Source organism: Talpa europaea (genome assembly GCF_964194135.1).
Source record: "Talpa europaea genome assembly, chromosome: 9".
Taxonomy (NCBI): Eukaryota; Metazoa; Chordata; class Mammalia; order Eulipotyphla; family Talpidae; genus Talpa; species Talpa europaea.
The window spans coordinates 57,601,728-57,629,447 of NC_140076.1; the positions used below are offsets into that span (position 1 = coordinate 57,601,728).

Here is a 27,720-nt window from a genome sequence, read left to right on the forward strand (position 1 = left end):
CAATATTTCACAGTTTTTGTTTTGTTCTAGATAATCTTTGAGTTTAAGTTCTCATTTATTCCTACTTCCTATGACTTTTTATTATGTATGGGTGTTAGTTTTGTTAAATGCTTTTTCATTTATCAACTGAGATGACTTCAGTCCCATTTTCATGCCAGTGACCACCAAGTTCTCAACTTTTCACCTCATTTCCAAACCTATGCAGTCTATCATCAGCCTGGGATTGTATATGGATGTTCCTCATGAGGTACTTTTTTTTGGCCCAACACAGGGCGTATTACAGACCATCTTTTTATGATATTTGTTGAGTAAATGTGGTGTTCATTTGAACTCACCTACAATTTTAACTGCTTTCAAATGCAGCTGTTTTGCTGGAAGTTTCATTTGAACGCCAGGGGATCATTCTGACTTGGCCTAAAAACAACTAATAAACGTTTAGCTTTTTTATTAGTGGTATAATTTACTGAGTGCTTATTTAATCCCAGGTACTTTATAGACATTATCTCATTTAATCATTTCATCTTAACAAATCAATAAGCTGAATATTAAAGCCTGGTTTCATTATCCAGGTTTTAAAGATGAGGATATTGGGGTATAGAGAAGTGAAGTGACTTACATAGACAATAGGTGATGAATCTGGGATTTAAACCCAGATTGATAGACTCTAGGGCAAGCACAATGAGCTGCTCTACTATGTTGTATTTTGAGTATCACCAATACAAAAATAAAATGTGTAAAATACTCATTCCCATCATATTCCTAAAGTTTACTGCATCACTGACTTCCTAATGTTAGAATTGGGATGAGGATAAAGACAAAGTTTGGGAGATGTAAACAAAAACTTAATTTTACTTTTGGACAGCCAGAAATCTAATGGCATCACTCCTTGTTGAAATATTCTGATGGGCTCTCATTTTCTTTAAAGTCAACTCCCCCAACATGGCTAACAATCACCTGGTCACATTTAATGTGCCAACGTTAGACTGAACCACTGTCCCTCTCATTTTCTATGCCTTAGCCACAGTGAACTAGCTTTTGGCCATGGTTTTTCTTGCCTTTAAGGCTTGGAACATCTTGATCCTATAACCATTAATATTCCGCACCCCTTTCTTTCCTCTTTTTCCCTACCTGCCATCTCTCTCCCTGGGTCTAAGCTTAGATGAGTTTCTCTAGTCTTTCTTAATCTCCCAAGTGTGAATAAGGTTATTTTTCCCTTGTGCTTCCAAAGCATTTTTTATTTTTCCCATCACAACACAGCATATATCATCCATATTTTAATTTCTTATCAAACTCTATCTTCATTAGACAGTAGGCTTAAACCATGACAAATACTGTGTCTGCCTTATACATAAACAGGACTCCAATATCTAGCAAACAGCAAGCCTTCAACACTTGTTGACTGTGTGAATACTTGTTTCCACAGATTGCCTTTATCAACTCCAATGCAGCATATTTTTTCCCTAAGATTATTTTACAATCTTAACACAAACCAATTAATGCTGAAAGTGCTCAAAAAATGAATACATTTTGTTCTTTACACTTACCTAATACATAATTCGCTTCCTTGAAAGAAAATATTTACGTATTTCAGTTTAGTTATTATTATTAGAAGAGGTTCTGCTTAAGCAGTTTTTGCTTATAAATGTTAGTGGAAGAGCACTTTAATCTACAGGTGATTTAGGTAACTGTCCCTCCCAACTGTCTCCCCATACATTAATCAAAATCTTTTCACCTCTGTCCAAAATAAGATGTTTTCTCTTCAAATACCACCTGGATATACAACTGTGTTAGTTTTCTATTGCTATGTGGCAAACTACCACAAATTAAACTGCCTAAAACAATATCTGTTTATTATCTTTCAGGTCTGTAAGTCTTTTTTTTTAAAAAAAAAAAAAAAGATTTATTTATTTATTTATACAAGCACTGGGTACAGTCAGAAGCGCGGGAGGATGAACAGGCAGACTGATGAAACACACTGCTGAAGGGAGCAGCGGGCGGCAGGAGAGGTCTGTGCGCCATGTGGGACCCTCGCCTCTGGCGGCTGGGGCTGGAGATAGGGATGGAACGGGTGCTGCAGAGGCTGCGGGCAGCTTCGCACCCAGAGCTCACTGCTGCGCCACCAGGGGCAGCCCTCAAGTCTGTAAGTCTTATTAAGTGCAGGTGGCACAACTGCTGAGAGTCTCTCAAACTCCTAACCTAGGTGTTGAGGAGGCTGGGCTCTGGCTCAGTAAGGTTGTCAGCAGAATACAGTTCCTTGTGGTGGCAGGACTGAAGTCCCTGTGCTCTGCTGGCTGTCAGGTGGGCCCACCTTCAGCTCCTAGAATGTTCAGCAGTCCTTGCACATGGCCCACTCCATCTTCAAACTGAGCAGCAGTGCATAAGTCCTGTTCTTCAATTCTGACTTCTCCCTCTGCTACTAGCCCAGAAAAACCCTCTGCTTTTAAAGGATAGTGTAGGAAGAGTGATGTCAGCATCCGAGTGACATGGGTGCTCCCTTTACCTCTCCCCTTCAGTCTACAAATAGTGAGACGTGCCTAACTCAGGAAAGGGTCCTCTGCTCATCACAGCAGGATGCAGTGACACACATACGTGTATCTGAGGGTAAGTGGGTTTGGACTCACAGAAGCAGCTGAGTCAGGGCACCCAACTCATGTCCTGGAGAAGGGAAGATAAGAATAGCATAAGAGTCCATACACTTGGCTGCGTGAACTAACAGTAGTGGTGGGGCTCATGACAGAGGCAGGGACCCCAGAGAGGTGAGCAGCAGTGGCAGGATACCATCCCTTTCCCTCCCACAGCAGAAGCTTTACCCAATTGGCTGCCATTGTGGGACTGGGACTCAGGCCCAGGGCCCAATTAGAAGGCAGCAGCAGAGACAGTGCACAGGAACCAGTCTGCAGCAGTGACTGCCAAGTATTTGCAGCAGTGACTGCCTGGAGCCCAGCTCCACTCCCACCCATCCCCACTGTGGCAGAAGTCCATAAACCTGGCAACCACTGGGGCCCACACCAAAGAGATACCTGCAGGAGCAGGGCACCAGAGGCACTGGCAGGTAGAAAGACTACTGACAATAGTCAGAAGCAACTCAGGTAGGAGAAACCCAAAACTTATGTTATCCTGCCACCTACTGGAAAACAAAAGATAGGTTTCTATTACCAGTTCCTGGATTAGAACCAAGACAAAGCTTTACCTAATAATAAAGGTGTTAGCAACCTCATAGTAACCAAAAACGAAAATTTGGAGCAGAGACACACAGCATAAAAAAGGAATAAACTAAGAAAAACACCATAGAAAACACTTGGGTAATATGGCCGATAGAAACACAAGAAAAAAGATATGGAACAACCAAAAACAAATTAAAATGGCAGCTGTAAAGTGGCATATATCAATAGTCACCCTAAATGTAAATGGACTGAATTTACCAATCAAAAGGCACAGAGTGCCTGGAAGGATTAAAAAACAAGTTCCAACTATATGATGCCTCCAGGAGACTCATCAGAGCCCTAAAGACAAAAATAGCCTCAAAAACAAGGGATCAAAAAAAGACACTTCAAACAAATGGTAACTCCAAGGGAGCAGAAACTGCAATACATGTATCAGACAAAATGAGCCTTCCAGCCAAAAAGATAACAAGAGGGAAAGGCAGTTATTATATAATGATAAACGGGTCAATCCAGTAAAAAAACATACCTAGTATATACACACTCGACTTAGAAGCTCCAAAATATATAGGGCAAACATTAACATACCTAATGGGGGAAATTAACAGCAACATAGTAAAGTACAGGATTTAACACCCCACTTAGATAAATGTATAGATCATGAAGACAGAAAATCAATAAGATAAACAACACCCATAAGTGACACATTAGACCAGATGGGACTTAAATAGATATATACAGAACATTCCATGCAAAGCAGTAGAATACACGTCCTTCTCAAGTGCACATGGAACATTTTCAAGGATAGACCATATGTTGGGAAACAAAACAATTCTCAATAAATTTATGGGGACTGAAATCATATCAAGCATCTCTTCTAATCACAATGGTATGCATGACACTAGGAATCCACAATAAGAAAGCTGGAAAATGACAAATATGTGGTGACAACACACTATTGAACAACTATCAGGTCACCAAGGAAATTAAACACACACACACACACACACAGAGAGAGAGAGAGAGAGAAACAAATGAAAATGAGGATCTGCTCTACCAGGATGTGGGATAACAGCAAGTGCAGCATTACAAGCTCGTATCAGGTAACAAAAAAAATCTCCAACAATCTAACCTTACACTTAAAGGAACTCTAGAACAATAACAAAATGAAGCCAAAAGTCAATAGAGGTAAATAAATAATAAAAACTAGAGTGAAAATTTAAATAAAAAATAAAAAAAGATTAATGAAACCAAGAGCTAGTTCTTTGAGAAGACAAACAAAATAGACAAACTAAGAAAAAAGACAAAGTTTAAATAAAATCAGAAACAATGGGCCTCCCCTGGTGGCGCAGGTGGTTGAGCACCACACTATGAAGCTGTCCACACTATGAAGCTGCCCGCAGCCTCTGCAGCGTGGGTTCGATCCCGGCTGGCCGGCAAGGGTCCCACATGGCGAAGCAGACCTCTCCTGTTGTGCCTGCTGCTCCCCTCAGCAGTGTATTTCATCAGTCTGCCTGCTCTGTTCCGTTTTGTCTCTGGTGAATCCTCTCACCCTCCCGCGATTCTGGCCTGTACCCTGGTTCTTGTATAAATAAATAAATGAATCTTAAAAAAAAGAAGAAAAAATCAGAAACAAAAAAGAACTTACAAAGATACCACAGAAATACAAAGGATCATAAAAGATTACTATGATTGTCTATATGCCAACAAACTAGATAACTTAGAAAAAATGGGAAAATGTTTAGAATAATACATCCTCAAAGATTGAATCAGGATAAAAATATGAATAGAGGTACTCCCCGGTGGCGTAGTGGTTGAGTGCTGGGCTGAGAAGCTGCCCGCAGCCTCTGCAGCGCCGGTACATCCCCGGCTGCCAGCGAGGGTCCCACATGGCGTGCAGACCTCTCCTGCCACCCGCTGCTCCCCTCAGCAGTGTATTTCGTCAGTCTGCCTGTTCTGCTTCCCACTCTGTCTCTGGTGAATCTTCTCACACACACCCCACTCCGCATCTCTGGCCTGTACCCCAACTCTTGTATGCATAAATAAATAACTCTTTAAAAAAAAAGTCTCCTATAGGGGCCTCCCCGGTGGCTCAGAGGTTGAGCGCTGGGTTGCGAAGCTGCCCACAGACTCTGCAGCACCGGTTCGATCCCCGGCTGCTCCCTGGCCACCAGAGGAGGGTCCCACATGGTGTGCAGACCTCTCCTGCCGCCCGCTGCTCCCCTCAGCAGTGTACTTCGGTCCTTCTGCCTGCTCTGCTCCCTGCTCTGGCTCTGGTGAATTTTCTCACCCTCCCGTGCTTCTGACTGTACCCAGTGCTTGTATGTATAAATAAATAAATAAATAAATCTTTTTTTTTTTTTTTTTTTTTTAAAGTCTCCTATAAAACCAAAGTCCAAGACTCGACAACCTCACTGGTCAATTCTACCAAACTTTCAAAGAAAACCTAATACTTATCTTCCTCAAACATTCCCAAAAAATTGGAGAAAAAAATGCTTCCCAACTAATTTTATTAGGCCAACATTACACTGATACTAAAACCTAACAAGGACATCACAAAAAAAGAAAACAGACCAGTATCTCTGATGAATATAGATTTAAAAAAAAAAAATCCTTAATGAAATACTAGCAAACCAAATTCACAATACATTGAAAGGATCATAGACCATAATCAAATGGTATTTATTCCAGGATTGCAAGGATGGGTCAACATGTGAAAATTAATGTGATATACCACATGAAAAGGACAAAATCATATGATCTTCTTAATACAAACTGAAAATTCATTTGACAAAATTCATCACGCATTTTTGAAAGAAATACTCAAAATTAATATAGAAGAAACACACCTCAACATAATAGAGGTCGCCAAGATAAACCAAGAGCTAATGTAATACTCAATGGTGAAAAACTGAAATCTTTTCCTCTAAGATCAGGAACAAGACAAGGATGCCTACTCTCACATTAGTCAATATAGTATTTATTGGAAGTCATAGCAAGTAGACTTGAAATAAAAGGCATTCAAATTGCAAAGGAAGATGTAAAATTGTCACTACTTAAAGATGACATTATACACAGGAAACCCTACAGTCCACTTAGGCTACAAAAGCAATATACAAAAATCTGTTGTTTCTATAAAAAAAAACAAACCAGAAAGAGAAATTAAAGATGTTATTTATAATCACATCAAAAAGAACGAAAAACAGAAATGAAGTGAACCAGGAAGGTGAAAGATGTGTATATTGGAAATTGTAAGACACTGTTGGGAAAAAAAATACAAAAAAAATGGAAAGATAGTCCGAGCTCACAGATTGGAAAAAATAACATTGCTAAAATGACCACTTTACGTAAAGCAATATACAGATTCAGTGTAATTTCTATTAAAATTCCAATGGCATTTTCCATGGAAATACAACAAAAAATTCTAAAATTTATATGGAACCTCAAAATATCCCAAGCAGCCAAAGCAATCCTGAGAAAAAACTAACCATTATTTCATTCCATACACAAAAATTGACTCAAAATACATTAAAGACTTCAATGTAAGACCTGAAACCATAAAATACAGAGAAGAAAATATAGTGGTAAGCTCCTAGACATTAGCCTTTGGAGATTTAAGGACAATGGCAAGGGGGGGAAAAGCAAATATAAACAAATATTATCACATCAAACTAAAAAACTTGCACAGAAATCATCAAAATAAAAAGGTAATCAACATACTGAATGGGAGAATCAGAAACAAATCATACATCCAAGAGGTTAATAAAACTATATTAAAAAAAAAAAAACTCATACAACTCAACAAAACCCCCCAAACAATCAAAACTGGCAGAGGATTATGAACAGATCCAAAGATCTTTTCTCCAAGGAAGATATACAGATGGCCAATAGGCACATGAAAAGATGTTCATCATCACTTATTAGTAGGGAAATGCAAATATTAGCCAGGGCAATAAGACAAGAGAAAGACATCCAAGGAATCCAAATAGGAAAAGAAGAAGTCAAACTATCACTATTTGCAGACGATATGATATTATACATAGAGAACCCCAAAAACTCCACAGAAAAGCTAATTCAACTCATCAATCAGTTCAGTAAAGTGGCAGGATACAAAATCAACACGCAAAAGTCAGTAGCCTTCCTATACACAAACAATAAATCTGAAGAAGAAGAAATCAAAAACACCATCCCTTTTGTTATTGAAACAAAAAAAATCAAATATTTGGGAATAAATCTAACAAAAGAGGTAAAGGACCTATACAAAGAAAACTATAAAACACTGTTAAAAGAAATAGAAGAAGACACAAAGAAATGGAGAGACATCCCCTGCTCATGGATTGGAAGAATAAACATTATTAAAATGGCCATCCTTCCAAAAGCAATATACAGATTCAATGCTATTCCAATCAAAATCTCAATGTCATTCTTCAAAGAAATAGAACAATTATTGATGAAATTCATATGGAATCACAAAAAACCCCGAATAGCCAAAGCTCTCCTGAAAAAAAAAGAAGGGAATGGAGGCATCACACTCCCAGACTTCAAACTATACTACAAAGCCATAATCATCAAAACTGCATGGTATTGGAACAAGAACAGACATACAGACCAATGGAATCGAACAGAAAATCCAGAAATAAACCCACAGATTTATGGTCAACTAATCTTTGACAAAGGAGCAAAGACTATGCATTGGAGCAAAGAAAGTTTGTTCAATAAATGGTGCTGGGAAAACTGGGTCGCTACATGCAAAAGAATGAAGCTTGACCACTACCTCACACCATATACAAAAATCAACTCAAAATGGATTAAAGAACTAGACATAAGACCTGAAACCATAAAATACATAGAAGGAAATATAGGCGAAACACTACATGATATTCACATCAAAGACATCTTTACCCAGACACATCACCCAAAGCACATCACCCAAAGCAGTGATAGTGAAGGCAAAGATAAACAGCTGGGACTACATCAAATTAAAGAGCTTTTGCACAGCAAAAGAGACAATAACAAAAACAAAGAGAAACCCCACCAACTGGGAGAACATTTTTGCACCCAACACTAATGACAAAGGACTGATCACAAAAATCTGCAAAGAGCTGATGAGACTCAACAACAACAAAGAAAATAATCCAGTCAAAAAATGGGCAGAAGAGCTAAAAAGAAACTTCTCTGAAGAGGAAATGCAAATGGCCAACAGGCATATGAAAAAATGTTCAACATCACTTGTCATCAGGGAAATGCAAATCAAAACTACCATGAGATACCATCTTACACCAGTGAGAATGGCACATATTAAAAAAACTAGCAACAACAAATGTTGGCGAGGGTGTGGAGAAAAAGGAACTCTTCTGCACTGTTGGTGGGAGTGCAAACTGGTCCAACCACTGTGGAAAGCTGTGTGGAGATTTCTGGACCTACTAAACATAGAGCTTCCATATGATCCAGCAATTCCACTCCTAGGTATTTACCCAAAGGACACAGAAACATCAATTCCAAAGAACACCTGCACCCCTATGTTTATAGCAGCACTGTTTACAATAGCTAAGCTTTGGAAACAACCCAAATGCCCAAAAATAGATGACTGGATCAAGAAGATGTGGTACATATATACCATGGAATATTACTCAGCATTCAAAAAAGATAAACACATGCAATTTGCAGCAACATGGATGGCGCTGGAAGGGATCATGCTCAGCAAAATAAGCCAAAAAGAAAAAGAAAAATACCGGATGGTCTCACTTATAGCAGGAATCTAGAAAACTTAAATAAGGGACCAGGAAAATGAATATAAGAAAGTGAAAATCAAAATCAACAAAAAACTATGAACCAGAGACACTTTTACAGGGGCGGGGGCGGGAGGGGAGGGATTGGGGTCAGAATGGGGGGGCTGCAATTGTATGGGGAATATAACAATAAAATTTATAAAAAAAAAAAAAGAAATGTAAATATTAACCAAAACCATATTACTGTAGCACTGACTTTTCTTATTATGAGTATACAATTTCTGCCATATTCTGCTGAAAATTTTCAAATAAATATGTCCTAATGCTAGGCAAAAGAAAAAAAAAAAAAGAAATGCAAATATTTACCCAAAGAATGTGAAATGACTAATTTGAAAAGATATATGTACCCTTATGTTCACTGCTGCATTATATACAATGCCAAGATATAGAAACAACCTAAGTGTCCATGGATGGATAAATAAAGAAGATGTGGTATAGATACACAACGGTACTATTCGGCTACAAAAAATGGATGAAATGTTATCATTACAACAACATAGATGAACCTGGAAGGTCTTTTGCTAACTGAAAATGTCAGTCAGAGAAAGACAAATGCCATATCATGTCACTCATGTGGAATATAAGGAAACAAAGCAAAAAAACAAAATGAAACAGTCCTTAGATACAGAGGAAAAAACTGGTGGTTTCCAGAGAGGGCGGCTGGGAGGAAGGTGGGTGAAACAGGCAAAATAGGGAAATTGCATGGTAGTCAATAGAAACTAGACTATTGGTGGTGATCATGATGGAGAATGGGCAGATGCTGAATACTACTGTACACCTGAAAGTTACATGATATAAACCAATGTAACATCAATAAAAAATAAACAATAACACAAGGCTAATGTGATCAGATTGGGCCCACCTGCATAATCACCCTTTGGATAACCTCCCTTTTGATAACTCTAAGTCAAATGATTAGTAATCTTAACCATAGTTGCAAATTTCTCTTTTGGTAATGGAATATAACAATTATTCACATATAACCTGTCATATGTACAGTCTCACACACATTTTGGTGGGCTTATTTTTAGGATTCTGCCTACCATAATTAACACTAAAAATAAAAATTGCTTAACTTTTATGTACTTTAACAAGATATATTGTTTAATATCTCGGGTTTCAGTGCTCAGGTAGGTTGAGGAAGACATGTGCACAGAAGGAACCAGCATAAAGTATCAATTCAGGCAAGGTAAGAAAGCTTTCTGGCCAATGGAGCAGTCTAGTAGGGAAGACCTGAATTACGATAAGTAAGACAGGCATCTGCATAGAGGGAGGTGGCAGCCATCTGCAGTAGCAAAGGGAGATTGATTACATAATAGAAGTAGTTGAAATACATAGGATAATGAATACCATGTTTCCAGTGTCAGAAAAAGTACAAAACAAATATAGAATGAAAGTAAACTCAAGTGAACACTATGAGTGTGAGACTGCAATTTGACATCTCACTGTGAATCTATTACTTTCAATTGGTAGATAGATAGAAGTATTAAGGCATGCATGTAGACATAGCTGTTTATATATTGTTCAGTTCTGTCTACTAAGGGGAACTGAGAGCAGCAGTTCTGAAGGTCTAAATTCAAGATTCTAGTTCACTTGATTTCTAGAGACCGCTCTCCTCCTGTTTGCAGAAATCCACCCCATGTCCTCTTCTTGATGGTTGCGCACACTGGTCAGGGTGGGGTAGGGGAGGACACAGAGCACAAGTTCTCTGTTGCTTTTGTTATAAGGACACTAATCCTATTGGAGAAGGGCCCCTCCATTATGACTTCATTTAACTTTACTTATATAGAGGTCACATATCTAAATTCTGCCACACAGTGGGGGCGAGAATTTCAACATAAGAACTTCAGCGAACACAAGCATTCGGTATGTAACATGTGCCTTCATGAAATGGTTGATTCCAGGAATAGTATATACAAAGTACAAAATAACTACATCATCTTACTGTGTCAAAATTAAAGAAAATGCTCAATGAATGTTGAGGGTATGTCAAAAGACATAGGACCATCCCTTCAGTAAGTGCTGGAATTAGTAACTTTTTTTTTTTTTTTAAGATTTATTTATTCACGCATACAAGAACTAAGGCACAGGCCAGATGTGCGGGAGGGTGAGAGGATTCACCAGAGACAGAGCAGGGAGCAGAGCAGGCAGACTGACTGAAACACACTGATGACAGGAGAGGCCTGCCAGGCATGTGGGTATCTCCGTGGCTGGCCAGGATCGAACCCGCACTGCAGAGGCTGCGAACAGCTTCATGGTGCTGCACTCAACCACCTGCACCACCAGGGAAGCCCAGTAACATGTTTAAAACAGAACAGTGAGTGGGGGGAAATGGCATCTTTACAGAGAACTCACAGAGCAGACATCACATTAAGCAAATGTTCAAGGTCAACATCATCATTGGTGAGTCATATTAATGTCATGTACCCCCTGAAATGATGCGACCACAATTTAGTTCTGTGGAATATGTACCCAAAGTTCATCACCCTAATCTCTCATGAGCCGAGGAGTATTCTAACTGTCAAGGTCATGAAAAACAAGGAGAGTCCAAGGTGTACAATGGGGAATAAGGAGATATGATGTCTAAATGCAAAGTCGTGCCCTGGAATGCAAAGATTGGATCCAAATGACATAAGTGAATAACTAATGATATCTAAACAAAATCTGTTTGGCTAATAATAATGGGTCAATGTTAATTGTTTAGTCTTGACTAATGGACCTTAATTATATAAGATATAACAGGAAAAACTAGGTAAAAATATATGGGAACTCTATGTACTATTGACACAACTTTTTCTATAAATCTGTAATTATTACAAAATAAAGTTTACTTAAAAAGACACAGGAGGGGCCTCCCTGGTGGCACAAGGGGTTAGGACGCAACCTATGAGGCTGTCCGCGGCCACTACAGCACAAGTTCGATCTCCCAGCTGGCCAGGGAGCAACCCACATGGCGCAGCAGACCTCTCCTGGCTCGCCCACTGCTCCCCTTAGCAGTGTACTTCAGTCAATCTGCCTGTTCTGTTCCCCACTCTGTGTCTGGTGAGTCTTCTCACCCTCCCGCACATCTGGCCTGTGCCCCAGCTCTTGTATGCATAAATGAATAAATCTAAAAAAAAAAAAAAAAAAAAAAAAAAAGTACAAGAGCCTGCCTGAACAAGCTCACATACCCTCAATCTAAAACAATTTTAGAGCCTCCCCTGGTGGTGCAGCAGTTGAGCGCTGGGTTGCCAGGCTGCCCGCAGCCTCTACAGCGCCAGTTCAATCCCTGGCCACCAGCGAAGGTCCCACAAAAAAATAAAAAAAAAAAACAATTTTAGCATCAAAATAATCACAGTATTGAAGTATATCCTGTGAGCAACACAGGAAACCATAAGCCTGTATAGGATATCAAGTAATAAACTGAATATACTTGCAACGAAATAGAATATTCACTTGGTCTTAAAATATCTCCCTTCAAGATCCTTACTACTTACAAAGGGGTAAACTTTGCACAGAAAAGCCAGCCAGATATCACTTTAATCAAAGTGATCAAAGCTAACTTTGTCAACAATGGCATAAACTTAAAATGTGCGCCACCCTGTGATATTCCTGCCAAAGACACATAACTTGACTCTAATCATGAGGAAACATCAGACAAACCCAGACTAAAGGACATTCTACAAAGTAACTGGCCTGTAATCTTCAAAAGAGTCAAGGTCATAATAGTCAAGACCCAGGAGCTACTACAAATCAGACTAAAGAGATACAAGAACAGCAAGGAAAGAAGCATCATAAATAAAATGTCTGCTCCGTACAGAGAATTCTTGAGGTCTTTCTTCTCCAAACCTTTCCAGGTGTGTCCTGATTAGATATATAATTTACCCCAAAAGTAGGGGCTCTTCATCTGGATAGAAGACCAGTATCTGTGAACTTGATGGAGGAAAGTATCACATCTTTTGTTCCCCCACTAACTTAACTAAAATTTAGCTTTACTCCCAAATATGAACATTGGCAACATATTTATTAGTAAAAGCAATGCCTGTCACTTTCTGACCAATACAAATCACCATTACTTTTTATTTTAGATTACAGTTGTTGCAGGCATCTTGAGGCTATGTTCATATTCATTACTACTTTGAAGCCCAGAAGATCTTATAATCTGATCAGTTTGTGCAGAAGCCTATAGAGTCACTGGGGGTGGGGGTGGGGGGAGACACAAGTAAGCACAAGATGTGATATGGAACTAGATACTTTTCACACTAAGAGACCTGGAACTGACAAGACATCAGAGCCACCTGAGGGTTAAGTAGGTTGCGGTATTCTGACTTTGAAGGTAGTAACATGGTTATATAAGCTGGAGAATGTTCCAAATATGTAGGAAATACATATAAACACACTGAGTGTGATAAAGCATCAGGCTCCAACTCACTCTCAAACAGTTCAGAAAAAAGGTTCTTTGCACTACATTTACAACTTTTTTGTAAGTTCGCGATTATTTCAAGAAAATTTTAAATTATGTTCATTGAGGTAACACTGACTGTGCCACACTAGGGTTAGGGGCATAGGTTCACACAAATGTATTCTAGCATACCAACCTATCACCGAAGCTATCCACTGAAAGCTTCCCAGATACAAGTTTTGTTTACTGCCAATTCTCTTCCTCTAGATGCTACAAAACCCACAAAACCCACAAGTCAGAGAAAAGGAGACTAATCTGGAATAAAAAGCAAACATTTGAACTTGCAGGTAATAGAAGATCCAAAGTCCAGGAAATAAAGGGAAGCTGAGATCTTCGAGCAGATTATCACAGAAAACAGTTGACTGGGGCAAAGGGACTGGGGTGAGGTAGGGCAGGGCTGGATGGGAGGGGTGTCCGGAAGAAAAGCAGAGAATTCCCTTACAAATATAGGCTCAAACAAATTCAATGAATTTCAAAGCTATGCTGGCATTCAGGTGAAACAAACACATAACAAACTTTCAAAAATATGTAGAAAATGTTCAATCACAGAAAAGAGGAAATATACAAAGCCTAAGATAATGTAAAGAAGCACAAAATTAAGAACCAAAGTTGAGAAAACAAGTTTAGGGACTCAGAATTCCAAAAATAAAGAGAAACCTTTCTTAGCAATATATGAAGAACACTGAACACACAATGAGCCATGAGTGTGTTTTAAAGAGACAATCTTTGGCTTTTAATAAACATTAAGGGGAAAATATTATCCTGTCATTCCTTGAAAACCTCTAAAGAAACCTGTGAGGATCTATGCACAGTATCCAACCTCTCAGTCAGTACTGCTAGGTGACCAGAGAAAAATCAAGTGGTAATAGCTGATGGTTTTTAGAAAGAAAATGAAGGAGATTTATATGGCCCACAGAAATGTCTGATAAAAATTCTTCTCAAGGAGCAGCTTTAAAGCTGCTCAAGTGGTCCACAAGCAGGTGAAGCTCCAAAGATACCAGACATGATCAAAATAGTTCTTGCCTGAAAAGGTGCTTCTCAAGCTGGGTCTAAAATGCCCCAGTGAGATCAGAGATGTAAGTTACAATAGATCTATCATTCACTGAAATGACACACAAATTTTTGTGTCTGATAGTGAAGGCAAAGATAAACAGCTGGGACTATATCAAATTAAAGAGCTTTTGCACAGCAAAAGAGACAATAACAAAAACAAAGAGAAACCCCACCAACTGGGAGAACATCTTTGCACCCAACACTAATGATAAAGGACTGATCACAAAAATCTGCAAAGAGCTGATGAGACTCAACAACAACAAAGAAAATAATCCAGTCAAAAAATGGGCAGAAGAGCTTAAAAGAAACTTCTCTGAAGAGGAAATGCAAATGGCCAACAGGCATATGAAAAAATGTTCAACATCACTTGTCATCAGGGAAATGCAAATCAAAACTACCATGAGGTACCATCTTACACCAGTGAGAATGGCACATATTAAAAAAACTAGCAACAACAAATGTTGGCGAGGGTGTGGAGCAAAAGGAACTCTTCTGCACTGTTGGTGGGAGTGCAAACTGGTCCAACCACTGTGGAAAGCTGTGTGGAGATTTCTGGACCTACTAAACATAGAGCTTCCATATGACCCAGCAATTCCACTCCTAGGTATTTATCCAAAGGACACAGAAACATCAATTCCAAAGAACACCTGCACCCCTATGTTTATAGCAGCACTGTTTACAATAGCTAAGCTTTGGAAACAACCCAAATGCCCAAAAATAGATGACTGGATCAAGAAGATGTGGTACATATATACCATGGAATATTACTCAGCATTCAAAAAAGATAAACACATGCAATTTGCTGCAACATGGATGGCGCTGGAAGGGATCATGCTCAGCGAAATAAGCCAAAAAGAAAAAGAAAAATACCGGATGGTCTCACTCATAGCAGGAATCTAGAAAACTTAAATAAGGGACCAGGAAAATGAATAACTATAAGAAAGTGAAAATCAAAATCAACAAAAAACTATGAACCAGAGACACTTTTAGGGGGGCGGGGGCGGGAGGGGAGGGATTGGGGTCAGAATGGGGGGCTGCAATTGTATGGGGAATATAACAATAAAATTTATAAAAATAAAAAAATAAAAAATAAATAAAAAAAAATAAAAAAAATAAAATAAAAAAATAAATAAAAAATAAAAAAGAGAAAAAAAAAACATAGTAAAAAAAAAAAAATTTTTGTGTCTGAGATTATGAGAACTTTTCTAGAGAGGATTCGAAGCTTCAACTTATTTGTGAATCATAAACAGTTGACTGATTGAATATCAGTGACAGAGTTCACTCCCAAAAAAAGTTAAGTTTTACAATGAAAACTGTCTTACAAGTCAACCTGAGAGTTAGCCATGACTCATACACATTAAAAGTAGCACAGCAATTTAGAACCAAGGAGGTGGGTTGTCCCTTTGTTTTAAATTTCCCTCAAAACAATTTGTCAGGTTCTATATTAAACTTTGGTAATACAAAGGTAAATATTACACGATGCCTATCCTTTATGTACTTACAGTACAGAATTTGAGAATTGCAATTATAATATAGTGTGGGAGAAGAATATGAACTTTGGAATCAAGCAGACATTAGTGCTTCTCCATTCTAGCTCAAATTAGTCAAATGTCCTTGGGCAAATTGCTTGACATTCATTTTACATCTGTTTACTATCAATTAAAGTGAAATCAGAAATTTTGACTCTACAGCCCTGCAATGAGGTATATACATACAAAGCACAACCTACAGTGTCGGGCCATAGCAGGCACTCAGTAAAATAGAGGTTGTTATTGTTACTACAGATACCCAAAGGAAAAAGAAATTGATTCTGGCTCAGGGATTGCTGCACCTCCCCCCGCAGTGATCTTTAGGAATGGCTTTCGCCATGGTCCCTAGATCCGGCTGGGCAACCAGCGCGAGGCGGGAGAACAGCCTGAAGCAGAGGAAGTTCAGCGGAAGTTCCCTGAAAAGACAGAAGCTTATCAAAAGATAACGACCACCAAAAACCACTACAAGAATGCTAAAAATCTTATCCCGTCTTTCTAGAACAACGAACTTTAATCCCTTATCTGTCTTTCTAAACTTCCTTCTTTCGTCTATAATGGTCATTGCTTGTTATGTAGATCACCTCCCTGATGATGATAGAATGAGCCCATGAGCAAGCTAATTTCATTGATATTCATTCCTGTGCTTTTGGAAAACATATATATACTGGTCACAAACTCAAAGAAAATTACACTCAGATTTTCACTCTTGAAGTGTGTCTGTTTGTCATTTCTTTCACCGACACCCTGACCACCCTGCACGCTTCTCTCAACCCTGAGGTGGCCTCATCGTCTACTGCGTCTACTGCTGTGCTGGTCCCCGGCAAGGGATTACAGGGAGAGCTCAACTAGACTACCATGCTCAATTTCAGGTGCCACATCTTAAAGAGATATGACAAAGTGGTAGTGGTGTGTGTTCAGAGAAAAATAAGTAAGATAGTGATAAGTTAAAGAATAGATACCACAAACTCTGTTCCTGGAAGAGAGAAGTTGGATCAAGAAATCAAAATTACAGGGAAATAAATGTTATACACTCTATATAAATAGGATAGCTATAACAAAGAAAGCTGTCCAAAGATGAAGGAGGATACCTTACAAAGCAATGATTTTTTTTAAACTAAAGGTGTTAAAAGTGGGTTAGGGCCTCCCCAGTGGCGCAACGGTTGAGCACTGGGCTGGAAGCTGCCCGCAGCCTCTGCAGAGCTGGTTTGATCCCCGGCCAGCCAGCGAGGGTCCCACATGGCGCGCAGACCTCTCCTGTCATGCCTGCTGGTCCCCTCAGTGGTGTATTTCGTCAGTCTGCCTGTTCTGTTCCCTGCTCTGTCTCTGGTGAGTTCTCTCACCCTCCCGCATTTCTGACTGTACCCAGTGCTTGTATAAATAAATAAATAAATAAATCTTTAAAAAGTGGGCTGGAATTCACAAGGACTATCAATTGTATGCATGTATTAATAAGCAAAAGGGGTAGATGTAATGTCTTCTTTGATCCCCTCCAATACTGAGATTTGATGCTTTTTATTATTAGTTAGGATACTGTTGGCTTGTAGTAATGGAAGACCCAATTTGAAATCAATGAATAAAGGAAATTTAGTGATCTGTGTAACTATGAAATCCAGGGGTAAGGTTACCTATCAGACACAGTGTGACCAGCTTTTTTTTTTTTTTTTTTTTAAATCAGGTCAGTCCTCCTTTGGGTATCTGTTCTGTCCTTAGTTTCTCAGCTACAATCAAGGTGATATATCTCTGCAGTAACAGCCAGAGGGAACAAAAAGAATCACTTACCTTAACAACCCAAAGACCTCAGCTTCTCTGTTACCAACCTGCAACAATCACTACAGGCAAGGGACTTTCATATACTGGCTGCCTGAAGACCAAGTTATTGTCCATCTTTTACCCAATTCCAATGGCAAAGGAATCCTGTTTATTGGTTGGTGTTACCTCTACAAATAGGATAGAGATCTACAGACCCAGTCTATCCAAATCATATTACTGCTAACTAATGAGGGAGGGGTAGGTCCTTAAAGAAAATCCTGGAGGCTATTAGGAAAGAAAAGAGGAAAACTAGATACTGGAAGGAATACAGTGTCAAGACTCTCAGCAAGAAAAAGATAGCAAACCAAGTACTTGGTGAAAAATTTTAAAAGATACTATCTTTTTTTTTTTTTTTAAATTTACATCTTTTTTTTCATGTTTTCTATTTTTTTTTTATAAATTTTATTGTTATATTCCCCATACAATTGCAGCCCCCCCATTCTGACCCCAATCCCTCCCCTCCCTCCCCCACCCCCCTAAAAGTGTCTCTGGTTCATAGTTTTTTGTTGATTTTGATTTTCACTTTCTTATATTCATTTTCCTAGTCCCTTATTTAAGTTTTCTAGATTCCTGCTATGAGTGAGACCATCCGGTATTTTTCTTTTTCTTTTTGGCTTATTTCGCTGAGCATGATCCCTTCCAGCGCCATCCATGTTGCTGCAAATTGCATGTGTTTATCTTTAAAAGATACTATCTACAAGGGTTTAAGGAAATTCAGCAACAGTCCCCTACAATCCTAGGGTTGAAGGAGGCAAAGGGAATGATTACCACAACCCAGAGAACGTAGTTGCATGGAGACAGCCACTGCGAACGAAGTGTGACCTTTGAAAGAGGAAACAGCCCAGCACAGTAACCAGTAGAGGGAAGCTGGCTGAATAAATGCTCCGACCTGTCCCCTTGCCCTTCGGTCTCCCCCGCAATTTGGATCCAACCAAATTAAAGCAGAAACCAGAGAATGAGGAACATTGGTTGTACAATCCACAGGGCTGGTTAGCCTTCTAGGACACATAGTGAGAAGAGAAAAGAGAGATCTGGACAAAGAAATGCAAGATATTCAGCATAGCAACCACGGACAATCCTCCGCAGAGAGTCATAAGCCAAAATACACACTAAGGACAAGTGTTCCAGGTGATCTGATCTTTCCACTTCTCACTACCCCTCTCAGTGCATAGTATCCCCTCAGAATAAGGCAATGCCTTTATTTATTTTGCTTTAAGATTTATTTATTTATTATTTATACAAGAACTGGGGTACAGGCCAGAGGTATAGGAGGGTGAAAGAATTCACCAGAGACAGAGCGGGGAGTAGAACAGGCAGAATGAATGAAGTACGCTCCTGAGGGGAGCAGCAGGCGAGACAGTAAAGGTCTGCTTCACCATGTGGGTTGCCGCTGGCCGGCCGGGAATCGAACCCACACTGCAGAGGCTGCAGATAGCTTCACAGTGAGTCACTCAACCCTCTGCACCACTGGGGAGGCCCAAGGCAATGCCTTTAGGCAAACAAAATAGGTTGAGAGTCTGGGTTTCTGATAAGCAACTTTAGACTCCTTACAGTTTTAGAATCTTTACATTTACAGATAATTTTGTTTTCCTCATTTATGTTTTAACATTCCTCCAACTGCCTGTTACAGCTGGGGTAAGCAGAGTGAAGCATAAAGCTTTTTGCCCACAAGTATTAACTGGGCTCTGTCCAAGATATACAAACAACTCATCCAACTTAACAAAAAACAAAACAAAACAAAAAACCCAAGCAACCCAATTAAAAAATGGGCAGCAGAACTGAAGATAATTTTCCAGAAAGGATATAGAGAAGTCCAACAGATAAAAAAAACAAAAAAAAATCATCACTTTTTTTAAGGATTTATTTATTTATGCATATAAGAGCTGGGGTGCAGGCCAGAGATGCAGGGGGTGAGAGGATTCACCAGAGACAGAGTGGGGAACAGAACAGATAGACTGACTGAAATACAGTGCTGAGGGGAGCAGCAGGCGCGTCAGGAGAGGTCTGCTGCGCCATGTGGGTCACCTCCCTGGCCGGGGATTGAACTCATGCTGCAGTGGCTGCAGAAAGCTTCATAGTGCTGCGTCTTAATCCCTTATGCCACCATGGAGGCCCCTCATCATCACTTCTAATAAGAGAAAAAAATCACGAGGTATCCTCTCACACCTGTGAGAATGGCTTATCTCAAAAGAACTTCCAACAGGTGCTGGACAGCAAGCAGAGAAAAAGGAATGCTTATACACTGTTGGAGGGAATGTAACTTGGTGTAGTCTTTTTGAACGAGATCAGATGCACTCAGGGTGGCATGGCCGTAGACTGGTGCAGCCATTTTGGAAAGTGGCCTGGACCTATCTTAAACTAAAAATGGAAATACCATATGATACAGAAATCCTATTTTTGGATATCTATTTGAAGAACATGAAATCATCAACTTGAATGCTCATATACGCCACAGTATTCATGACAATATTATTTATAATATTCCACCAGGATATGGAAGCAACCTAAGTACTCACAAAGGACTGGATAAAGATGGGGTATATATCCCCACAGTAGAGTACTACTCAGCTGTATGGAAAATGAAATATACTATTTACAGCAAAAAGAAAGGAACCAGAGGGGACTATGTGAAGCAAAGTAAGCCAGAAAGATAAAGGCAAATATTGGATGATTTCACATCTGAGAGTAATGTAAGGAAACAAAGTAGAAAAGTTGGTAATACAAAATAATTATGAGCCAGCTGACATTAATAACTGAACTGAGGTTTCTGAAGGAGGTGGGAGGTAGAAAGGTTCAGTAAAAGGGGTGGTGGTATAAAAGTTAATACATTTTTAAATAAATTTAAAAAATAAAATTATAATGAGAAATGGTTTCTCACCCATCAGATAAGCTTGATGACACATTAAGAAGGAAACCTGTTATTTTAGCACCTGCTGGTGGAAATGAAAAGAAAAAAAAAAAAAAAACTCTGGAAGTCAATGGGTAAAGCCCTCTGGCTATAAGGTAGGGGAAGAACCAAGAGACACACTACTCAGGGGCTAGTAATAGAGGTACCCTGTTTGCAACAACGGGCTTCCATCAGAGTTGATCTTCTGCAGCTTGTTTATCTAAAGAAGCAACTCCTGGGGCCTACCTGGTGGCGCAAGGGGTTAAGGCGCAGCACTATAAAGCTACCCGCAGCCACTGCAGTGCAAGTCCGATCCCCGGCCAGGGAGGTGACCCACATGGCGCAGCAGACCTCTCCTGACTCGCCCGCTGCTCCCCTCAGCAGTGTACTTCGGTCAATCTGCCTGTTCTGTCCCCCACTCGGTCTCTGGTGAATTCTCTCACCCCCCACACCTCTGGCTTGTACCCCAGTTCTTACATGCATAAATAATCTTTAAAAAAAAAAGCAACTCCTTTAACTACAGCTCCTCTTAAGTTTCTGATTTAAGACACGGGTGATTTAAGTCACGGGTGACATCAATGATTTGAAGCTGTAGTCTCCACTCCTGCACAAAGCTGTTAGATGTCATTGTACTATTTATAGTAATCTTACAATTGAGAAGCATCATACAGAAACACACACTGAAAGACTAATTGGCAAAACTGAATACTTTCTACCATACATTTCCTATGGGAGAACATGTTGTCAGTCCAAAAAATAATTTCTTAGCATAGACCACTCATTAATTAGGAAAATGTCTATAAATCACCTGAGACTTCTTTCTCTGACTGCTTGTTAACCCCAGCATTGTGAGGCTAAACACAAAGTAGTCCTCTTCTCCACTGTGTTTTCAGAGCAGCGAACAAGCATGGCTGAAATACTTTAAGAATTTCTGCCAAGACTAGAAACTTACAGAGACAACAGTGTCCCAGAAATCTAGAAATATACTCCTCTAGGAGCTTTCAGTGTTCTTGCTACACTGGGAATAGGAGACTAATGTAAAGGAACAAGAAGTAGAATCCATAGTTCAATTCTGATTAAGTACACTCGAAAAGAAAATGTAACAATGGCGTTTTAAAAGTATAAATTGCACTAAGAAAAGTAACTTTGAAAAGTAAGAAGAATGGTGTTCTCACTAAAAAGCATAATTAGAAAATGTGAAAACATCCAGTATTCTCAGGGTAAAGTGGTGAATAAGAGCTTATTTTAAAAAGAAGCAAGGATTACTAGAATATATTGTTAGAGAAAATAGCTATGATTAAATCCCACAGTTAAAAAGCATAAAGCAAGTGAGAAAATACTGGTTTCTGACCAACATAAAAGAAAAACAGGGAAAAGCAACCTTTAAAAAGAAAATCAACTAGTTTCCTACTTTTGATGCTTAAAAAGTGCTCAGCTGATAATACTATGTTTTCAAATGAGCCATCAAGCTTCTCAATAAACTACCGTAATAGAGTGATATGAGAGTTAATACCCAAAGTGAGATAAAAGAATGTTTCTTCTATGACTGATTCTGTGTAGGGTAAGGTAAAAGTATCAGGCTTATCCGCCCTCCCACCATTAGGATAGATGACAGAACCCTGCGGTCCTGAAGTAGGTGTGGCGGGCACCTGGAGTAGGGTGTGGGCATAGGTAGATGGGATTCACCTGAGCTAAGACTGGGCTTTTAAGGGCGGCGTCACGGGGACACCAGCAGAAGCGGAGAAGCAGAACCTAGAGATAGAAGCAGCAGAGAGAACACGCGAGAAGGCCGGAGGGCCCAGATAGAGAGAGGACTTGCTGGGGGCTGGGAGGCCTGCCAGTCTCCTGGCCCACCGGCCCCCCTGCCTGCCGCGTGCCTGGTAAATCCCAATAAAAGCTGCAAAAGCCACTGAGGGCTCCAGGACTCTGACTCCTCCCTTACCCCTGCTGGGATCATAGAAAACCTGCCCTGTGCCCAATCCTGCCTTTACATCCCAGTTGTGCCTTAAATACTTCATATTTTCTTCTAATGCACAACAAAACATTCTAGATTTTAAAATAAACAATACATCAAAACCAAAACACGGCACACAAAACATTTATGAAAAGAACTGAATGCACTAGAACATAGGAAAAAATGTCAATAATTTTTCCATTTTGAAGACCCAGTAACAAGGTTAGTAAAACACTCAGATTAACCACAGATAACACTAACTTATAGACATGAAGTAAAAACCACGAATTAGGGTATTAGCTGATGAAATTCTAAATTCAGAGTTGCAAATGACTGTTCACACACAGACACAATGGCTATTCTGAATAGGCACCAAGTGTTCACAACATTGCTATTGTTCACTATAAATTATTATAATTATAAATATTATTCATGATCTATTAATCACTATAATTACATTGCAAAACACTAATTTTGAAAGGCATGACCATAAATATCCAAACCAGAGTGAAATACTTGGGGATCTAAGAAGCTTGATAAAACCAAAACAGACTCAAATGCAAGACTAACAAGAAATGAGACTGGACACATCACAAAAAGCCTAAAATCTTGTATTTCTTTCCTATCAAGCCACTCTTTTCAAACCGAGGTCTAAATAGTCCATGGTAACAGAGCATGGGGGGGAGGGGGAGTTGGAGGTGAGTCCAGTACGTTTAAGTCACTATATTAAGATCAATTTTACTATAACAAAATTAGTATGAATTTTTAAGGCAGAACTTGAAGCTTCAAAGCAATTTCACTCCTGTAATAAAGCTAATTCAGGTTACAATTTCCTGGAAAAACAGACAAATTGAGGAACATTTGAGGAAAAGTTTGAGAAGCAGGTATTTTTTTTCAAGCAGGAGAGTGACATCATGAGATTTGGTAAGCTAAGGGAAGAAGTAGAATGGGCTAAAAACAAACAATTGATAATGAGGGTAGATGACCAACAGACAAGCTGTAACAGGCTGTGGAAGAGACCACAAGGACTTGCACCAGAGTTGGAGCTACAGAGACAGGGTTAGCATTCTAGAAAGTGTAGAAGGCTGACAAGAGAGCACCTGACTGGCAGCACAGTTAACAATTCAATGAGACAGCTTTTGAGAACTGGTGAGAATAAGGATATTATTTTTTACAGCTAACACTTCTGTACAGAACTTGACATATGTACCTTGAAAGCTCCCACTTAATACTTTCGGTGTGCCTTCTAATCCTAGGAAATGTAAAGATGCGGGATGCTTGTAAATCTGTTATATAAAAAAATTAAAATTTGAATAATTATTTAATAATATGTTTTCAAAATGTTTAGAAAAAAGTATTGGGCTCAATTACCAATGTAGCTTTTCTAGAAACAAAACTATATAACTTAAGAACTAGAGTGACATAGCAGGAATTTAGAAAACCTAAATAAGAGACCAGGAAAAAGACTAATTGCAATAAAGTGAAAATCAAAATCAACAAGTAACTATAGACCAGAGACACAATGGGGGGGCAGGGGGAGGAGAAGAGGGATTAGGGTCAGAAAAAGGGGTTGGGAATTGTATGGGGAATATAACCAAAATGAAAATGCATACATCATGCAAAAATGAAAAATGATGTAAGAATTATATAATTTATTAAAAAAAAGAACTTGAGTGATGCATGACTGATCCTTATTGTGAACTCTAGAATGACTGAAAGACTCTAGAATGAGTGAACAAGGAGTATTCTAGAAAATATATATATTTTTAAAGATTTATTTATTTTTATTTATACAAGCACTCGGCACAGCCAGAAGCACGGGAGGGTGAGAGAGCAGGTGTTCCCACCAGAGCAGGGAACAGAACAGGCAGACGGATGAAATACACTGCTGAGGGGAGCAGCAGTGGGCTCGACAGGGGAGGTCTGCCGCACCATGTGGGACAGGGGAGGTCTGCTGCACCACTACCCTCGCCAGTGCCCAGGGATCGAACCGGTGCTGCAGAGGCCGCAGGCAGCCCCAAGGCCCAGAGCTCAACCGCTTGGCCATCAGGGGAGGCCCTCTAGAAAAGAATTTAAGTAGTTTAAACAACTGGCTTTAAGAACTGAGCAAAAAGTTCAAACTTCTAAAAACCATGTTATCCATTTAGTAAAGGGTAAATACATAGTTTAGCCAGGTGATACTGGCTAAAATGTACAAAATAAAGTTAAACCTTCATTAGTAAATTGACAATAAAATGGAACCATTAAGGAAAAAACAGGTATTAGAATTAAAGGAAACTAATGACAATACAAAAAACCCTTGCGGAACATATAAAAAAATATAAGAAAAAGTGGATGAAGTAAATGTTAATTTTACTGGACCAACAAAAACACCAATTCTCAATCTAATTAATTAATGCAATTAATGTAATTGCATTAGAAATAGCATTCTTTGCTGTTCTACTTCTTTACGTAACAAACCACTGATAATTATAAGGTGATGGTGACCAGAAAACGAGCAAAGGTAGAAGCACAGAAGAAAGTAGGAAAAAAAGGCACTATTTAACAAATGATATCTGTAATCAATCTATTTAAACTTTAAAAATACATTCAGAAAAAATAAAACCAACCTTTCATTATGGAAGTCATTACAGAAAAGAATAAAGGCTATGACCAATCTAGAAACTAGTCTCTAGGTCCTGACCACTTTTTTTTTTTTTTTGCTTTTAGATGAAACTTGTCAGCTCTCAATAAAATGACTTATTAACATAAAAATTAAGACACTTGGCAATAAAAGACTCATCTTACACCAATTTCATTCAATAGTTTAGGCTTGCTAATTATACAACACAAAAAATGGCAAGAGTAGGTGAGCCATAGATTCCTAACAGAACGAACAGCTAAAAAAATATAAATCAGTGTAATTCTCATGAAACCTTTCCCCATTACTAACGCTATGTAATGAAAACCCTTTATTAGCCATGTCTACTAATTTGATTTTTTTTCATGTCTTTCAAAAAGGAAAATGATACTAAAAGCAGAATAAGAATTATTTACAATTAGGGGTTTAAATATTTTTCAGAATTAATGCAAGGAAACGTGATAACAAGACTAGTTGATAGTCGTCTGCAAAGGAAATCAAAGCACTTCTCTAGCTCTCTTCTAGGTTATCTCCATACCAAGCTGCCATTTCTTCAATTTTTTTTTTTTTTAATGCCATCTGTCTCTTCCAGATCTCTCTTTCTGAGCTCACTTGCATGGGCAAGGTAAGTTGCTTCTATGAAATCAGTCCCTTGCACGTGTCCTTATAGGCAGCATCACCAATCAAATGGGTAATCGACAATGATGCAAAGACTTGAGAGATGAGATATACAATACTGACAGACTTTTCATAACGCTTTTTGAGACAAAATGGCCCCTCGCGCATGTAAGTTGTAAGATTATTTGCTCACATTTATTTTGAGTGGACACACAATTACACAGTGAGGAGGCTTATTTTATGGGTCATATGGAAGAACTGCCCTGAAACTTTCAATAGCCAGACCGCTTGCAATTCCATGCATCCGATTACAAGAAAGAACTAAATCAACTGGGCCAAATCTGCAACTACCCAAGCAGACCACCCTCCACATACACAAAATATATAAATTCAGGTTACATATAAAATATTGTGAACATCCAGGCAACTAAGAAACCCTGAATGATCAAATTATCTCATTTTTTGAAAACAAAAATACATATGCATACATAAGCATAGGAAAATAGAGAAAGAAAATGTAAAATGGTTATCTGTAAGGATGATTTCTATGACCACCCCCCACACACACTTTGCGCTTCTTAGTGTTTTCTAACTTCCTGCAATGAGCATGCAACTTTGGCAATCAATGGGAAAAAGTTAACTAGATGCAAAACATAATCTTAAAGCCACGGTTAATGTGGATCAAAAACATAGAGTAGCCATCTGGAAGCCGCCTCCGAGTCTCCCAGGAACTAATGCTTGAGGCAGCAGACCCCTGCAAGGCTCCTCAGGGAGCACTCACTAGCCCTCTATTCCAGGGCCCTCAGCAGAGTGAGGAGGCAACAGAACTGTTCCATGCAAACTTGGTCAAGCGCTTCTGCAACATCAAAACTCACTTCCAGTTCTCCAGAGATCCCACCCCACAAGGCTCCCCACAAGGCTCCCCACAGTCCGGGGGACCCCAGGCGGAACCCTCCGCCCCTCTCAAGGTGCTCCCTCAGAGCCGCCCCCCCAATCTGTGTGGCAAAGCTCACCTCCATTCTCCCTCACCAACTACTCCCTCCACGACTCCCCCCGACCCCCGCTCCCCAAACACACCCAAGGGCCGTCGCCGAAGGAAAGCGCGGACTGGACTCCAAGGCAGTCACCCCAGTTTCCCGTGACCTAGGACGAGCCTCCTCCTCCGAGCCTCAGTTTCCCAGTCTGCCAACCTCGCGCGCTGGCCGCAGGCTCAGAAAGCCGGGGGACTTGGCAAGAGCCAGGAGCCGTTCCAAGCCCGCGCCGACGCCCTCCGCTCCCCGACCGGTCCCGGGCGCCCGGCACCAGCATGGGGCGCCCAACTTCTGCGCGCAGCCCAGCCCCGCCGCCCCGGGGCGCGCCGATTCCCGGCCCCGTCCCACCTGGCAGTTGCTGTCCTGGGGCAGGTTTTTCACCAGGATCTTCCTGCGGTTGCTCAGCTCCCGGCGCATCCGCTGCAGGCGCGCGGCGACCTCCTCCGGGTGCAGCGCGGGCGGAGCGGGGCCCCCAGCGTCCTCGCGCGGCCCCGACCCCGGCCCCGACCCCACAGCGCCGCCCAGGCCCGCGCCCCCCTCGCCGCCGCCGTGTCCCGCCGCCGCCATTTTCCCGGGCGCCCCGCAGCCGCGGGCTCCTCCGCAGGCTCGAGGGGAAGCGGAGATGAGAGAAAGCGGGAGGAGGCCCGGGCGGGGGCGAGGCGGGCAGAGGCCGCGGAGTGGGCCCAGCCGCCGGAGGGAGGGAGGCGGCGCCGCAGCCAGCAGCCGGCGGGCGGGAGCGGAAACCTGAGCGCCGAGGAGGAGCCCGACAAGTACCTCGCGGGACCTCCCCTCGGGCCCCCAGCCCCCGCGCCCGGGCCCGGGCCGCGC

The 27,720-nt window shown here is 40.3% G+C and overlaps 1 protein-coding gene across 1 annotated transcript in view; it reads right to left on the reverse strand.

Moving 5' to 3' along the window:
- Positions 1-27,459, reverse strand: part of RAVER2 (ribonucleoprotein, PTB binding 2) — a gene marked incomplete at both ends in the record, with an annotated part of 79,770 nt that extends 52,311 nt beyond the window's left edge. Inside the window, one exon of the mRNA XM_084243759.1 lies at positions 27,241-27,459. Coding sequence (XP_084099885.1) covers positions 27,241-27,459 — 219 coding nt within the window. The remainder of the gene's footprint in view (positions 1-27,240) is intronic.
- Positions 27,460-27,720: the final 261 nt, after the last annotated feature.